Source organism: Penaeus chinensis, chromosome 22, assembly GCF_019202785.1.
Source record: "Penaeus chinensis breed Huanghai No. 1 chromosome 22, ASM1920278v2, whole genome shotgun sequence".
Taxonomy (NCBI): Eukaryota; Metazoa; Arthropoda; class Malacostraca; order Decapoda; family Penaeidae; genus Penaeus; species Penaeus chinensis.
This window is the reverse complement of record NC_061840.1, coordinates 27,876,784-27,881,783: the sequence shown is the minus strand read 5'-3', so window position 1 is coordinate 27,881,783 and position 5,000 is coordinate 27,876,784. Positions and strand designations below refer to the sequence as shown.

General features: G+C 37.8%; 1 protein-coding gene across 1 annotated transcript in view; it reads right to left on the bottom strand.

Annotated features, from left to right (window-relative positions):
- The window catches only part of LOC125036875 (mucin-3A-like), a 186,939-nt gene that overhangs the window by 103,622 nt on the left and 78,317 nt on the right, over positions 1-5,000 (bottom strand). Inside the window, exon 3 of the mRNA XM_047629801.1 lies at positions 4,612-4,668. Within this exon, the coding sequence (XP_047485757.1) occupies positions 4,612-4,668 (57 nt within the window). The remainder of the gene's footprint in view (positions 1-4,611; positions 4,669-5,000) is intronic.

Sequence of the window (5,000 nt, the reverse complement as noted above, 5' to 3'; positions counted from 1 at the left end):
CTTCATCCTCTGGCCCGCTTGATTAAAACCTCAGTTAGACTTACTAGATCTATAGCAACTCCTGTTTGCTAAGAGGTTTTTTTTTCTCTCTTATTGAAGCCCGAGGTTACAAATTACTTGATGTAAAATTGTATCATGAGCACCATTCACAATATTCCAGTCCCGGCGTTTATTCAAAAATGCTTTTTTTTCGCTCTCTCGCACTAAGGGTTATTTCTCCACGTTTGTTTTCACTCGCAACCTCAGTGCTTATAGTCTGACTATTTCGTTATACCGCCTTATCATCAAATGGTCGGCTCAGGCTACTGCATTGCAACACTTGCAACATACATATTATGCCCAGATATGTCCGTCTGTATCACACTTTCATGCTGCTCTGTCAGTTACATTTACAAGCTTCACCAAAAGAGGAAACACCACACTGACCAGCATTCATAAGAGAAAATAAAAACTATACACGTCATTCGCAAAGAAAAAACAATGGCACAACTCCACATAAAAACAAAAACAAAAAAACAAACAAAAAAAACACACATGCAAGGATAAGGTCTAGTCTCAAGCCCGAGTCGAATAGACTTCAAAAGTTGACCTTTCCACGGCTGCTTGCATTGCCGGAGCCTCGTTGCAACACCATCTTGACGACAGAAAGGCCTCTCCACGACTGCCTTCCGAGGGCTTTTGCAAGTTGCACGTCGTCCGGGGAATCGCTGGCGACCTCCGCTCTTATCTCCCGACCGAACCGAACGTGTTGCCGACTTGTTTTCGGAGGCTGCCTTGCACGTCGAGGCTTGCTTGTGATTTCCCACTTCTTCCCCTCTTCCTTTCTCCCCTTTCCCCCTTCTCCCCCCCCCCCTCCTTCCTTTCTCTATACCCTTCCCCTTCACCCCCCCCCCTAAAAAATAATAATAATAATAATACTAATAATAAAAAAAAGAATTTCCACGAACGCTCTGTCTTGATTCTTACGTCACGTGGGGGTAATACCCATGCGTGAGTGCGTGTCTCCTCTTCTTTGTAAAACTATGGGATTTCACTTCAAACGATCAGTGGATCAATATTTTTTTCTTTATGTGCTGTGCATGTGCATATCTCTCTCTCTCTCTCTCTCTCTCTCTCTCTCTCTCTCTCTCTCTCTCTCTCTCTCTCTCTCTCTCTCTCTCTCTCTCTCTCTCTCTCTCTCTCTCTCTCTCCCAAAAAAGAAGTTCGAGCTCGTTAAAACAGAATAAAAATGACAATCCGGATAATACCAAAGCGACTTCGTGCTTTGTGCTCCGACGGATGTGAAACAGCCAATCAACTCTTTCTTTTCACCAAAGATCTTTTTCATATATTTTCAATTAATCACTGATATCGTCTATTGACATGACCCAAGTTTCTATTCTAAGTATTTCGTCTTTTACGAAAGCAAAATATTTCGCCATCCAAGATCTTTTTCACATACATTTTCAATTACTCACTGACATGATCTATCGACCTGCCCTAAGTTTCCATTCTAAGTATTTGGTATAACATGAAATAATACAGAAAATTGAGTCGTCACAAAATGATCAAGCAAAATCAACCATTGCAGAAAGTATTGATCTGAAAGAATATCATCCATTTTCATCACTATTATTATTTTGTCTTTGGCTTCATTCTTATCCTTATTAAGTTTTCCGCATTTTACGTTGCGTATTTTGAAAACGGATTTCCTATTTCGGTTAAAGCGTCAATTCAAGCTGCATATTCACTATTTCCAACTTCGTTAATTAATCGCTAATACTATCAATATTATTACTGTTATCATTCTTACTGATAATTACTATATCAATATCATTATTAATCGTATTAAGCATTATCATTTCCTTTCCCTTTTTATTTGTAGTAATATTATCATTATCATCGTTATTATCATATTTTTTTCATTTAATTTATATCATCATTATCGTTCGCTATCATCATCAACATCCATTAGCATCAATATAAATATGTATCATAATTATAGTTATTATCTATCACCATCATCGTTATCATTCTTTATCATTACCGTTATCAGCATTATTATCATTTATCATCATCATCATTAATATGTAATTATCGTTATCATTACCATTCATCATCTCTATTATCATTTATCCTTATTACCATTCTCATCATTCCTTATCATGCCACAAGCGGGCCAGCGGAGTGCTTCATCCACTTTACCATCTTCATTATCATTATTACCTATCATCATTATCATTATCTATTACCATCATCCTTAGCATTATTACCTATCATCATTATCATTATCTATTACCATCATCATTATCAATTACCATCCTCCTCATCATCATTATCAATTACCATCCTCCTCATCATCATTATCAATTACCATCCTCCTCCTCATCATTATCAATTACCATCATCCTCATCATCATTATCAATTACCATCCTCCCCATCATCATTATCAATAACCCTCATCCTCACCATCATTACCTATCATCACTATCACTATCACAATCACCATTATCATTTACCACAATCCTCCCTCGTCGCACACCGAGCGGGGCCGGCCGAGTCCGCCATCCACTTTAACAGCGACCGCACTTTAAGGCGCCGCGCACTTGCGTTGGGATGGGAGGCCGAAGCACCACCTTTGGCTTCCGCGTCTCCTTTCAAAAGCCTTTAAAGAAAGAATGAGGAAAGAAGAGCAGGGAAAAGAAGTATAAAGAGGAACAAAAAGGAAGGGGGGGGGGGGGGGGAAATCAGGAGAAAATACGGCACGGCGATTTTTTTTTTCTCGTGTTTTTTATTTTTTTCTTCTTATTTGCGTAGTATTTTTTTCGTGCTGTTTTTTCATTTTCTTTTCCTTTTTTTACGTACTCTGTTTTACGTACTTCTTCTCTTTTCTCTTTTTTTTTACGTGTTTTTTTTTCATTTACATCTGCTCCCTTTATTTTCTTCCTTTTTTTCTTTTTTACGTGTTTTTTCCCCTTTTCTTTCCCTTTTTCATTCGTTCTGTTTATTTTTTTTCCCGTGCTGCACTCAAGAGGACGATTAGACCCGCCTCGTACAGTCCTCCTGCGTGTCTATGCACACGCATGACCGATATTTATTATTTATTTTAGTTATTCCAAGTATGAATATCTAAAAAAAAAAAAGCATTAGCGGAGAAAAGAATTCTTGAAATTTAAATGATCATTATCATTATAATTTATAACTACAATTATTTTTTATCATTACTGTACTGCTATTACCATCGTTATCGTTAGTGTCTCTATTTCCGTACGTATTTTTTCACTATTTTATCACTTCCCATCATTATCATTCCCATCATTGTCATCAAATTCATCATTTTCATCATCTCTCATAACGTGAAAGTATTTCCTTAATCATTTTATTACTACCTTCATCATCATCACCATCATCACCACCATCGTTATCATCCATCTATTCCATCACTCATTTTATCACTTCCATCACCATCATCATCATCAGTTACCTTCACCTTTATATTTATCATCATCATTTATCTTTATCATCATCATTCATCATTATCACCATTTTTATCATCATTTATCTGTGTCATCATTCATAATTATCATCATTTATCTTTCTCATCATACATAATTATCATCTATCATCATCATCATTTATCATTATCATAATTCACCTCTCTTTACCCTGCCTGCCGCCAGCAATAAGGAGCTGAATCGTCTTCCTAAAAATCCTTTGAGACGCGGTCACGGGGAATCGAATTCGAGAAGACCTTTTTTTTCCATCCTCTTCGATCCTCTTACTACAGCCTGAAACGAGGATGGCGTTGACGGAACCCTTTTCTCGCCTTGGGTAAATTGTAGCATTTATCACTTTCTGGACTGGGTTCCGCGCAAGTAACTACAATAATAATAATGATAACTATAATAATAACAATTATGATAATCATAATAATAATAATAATATTGCTATGATCAAAACAATAATAATAACACGTAAAGCAATAATAATAACGATAATGAAATAATATTAGCATAACAACAATAATAATAATAACAATAATAATGACAATTAATTAAAATAATGAAATGAACAAGCAAAATGACGTTTCTGTCCTCGCTCGCTATCGATACCTAATATTCAAATTTTCATTCAATTCTCCGTATGATTTTGAACATAAATATAAAATAAAAAACATTCGGAGCTGAATGCAGTGGTTGGCCAGGTAGCCAATGAAGACAAGAAAAAAAAAAACGTTTAATATTCGAAAATTCTCTTGTCAGATGTGCTTCCAACACCCGCCATTGCGCGCGAACAAGCAGCCGATGTTGCGCTTCTCTGCCGTCACATGTCTCAGGACGTACAAATCGCATGTGACAGACTACTTCTCGTGGCCATTTAACAGCTCATTTACACAGTGTAAGACTTTAAAAGAAAGAAAGAAAGAAAAAAGAAAAATGGTGATCGAGAGAGTGCCGTGACAAAAGAAAAACGGAAATGCGCAAGAGAATCAACCGGTCCGTCATGATGGGAGGTTGAGCTCCTTAACGCCTGGGTGAGTTCCTCCGCTCGAGGAAGGAGACGAAGTAGTGAGAATAAAAAAAAAGAGAAAAAAAATTATATATATTTCACACGGTGCAACTACTCCTCACCTTCGCTTTTCCGCGGTTCCGTGAGAGGAGGCTCCGTTCGCCGTTCCGTACGACCATCTCGAATGAGGAAGAGGAGAAAAGGGGGTTAAAAAGAGAGGTCATTATACACCGAAAATACTTTCTAACTCCTTATGCTATATCTGTTTTCTGGTCTGGTTTGTTGAGTATCATAAGAAAAGATGAATATGGCGACCTGCATTTGCTTTACGTAATTTTATCTGTTAGTTTCGTCTAGAATTCACGGTCGTTAAAAATCTTTCGCTCTCTCTCCCAGGGACAACGTGAATTGTACAGATGCCCCACTGAACAACGCCTGTGCTAGCGAAGCCTTCCCCTCGGCCCTGGCACCAACAGAGGGGCACTGGGGGAGGGGGGGGGGAGGAGACACG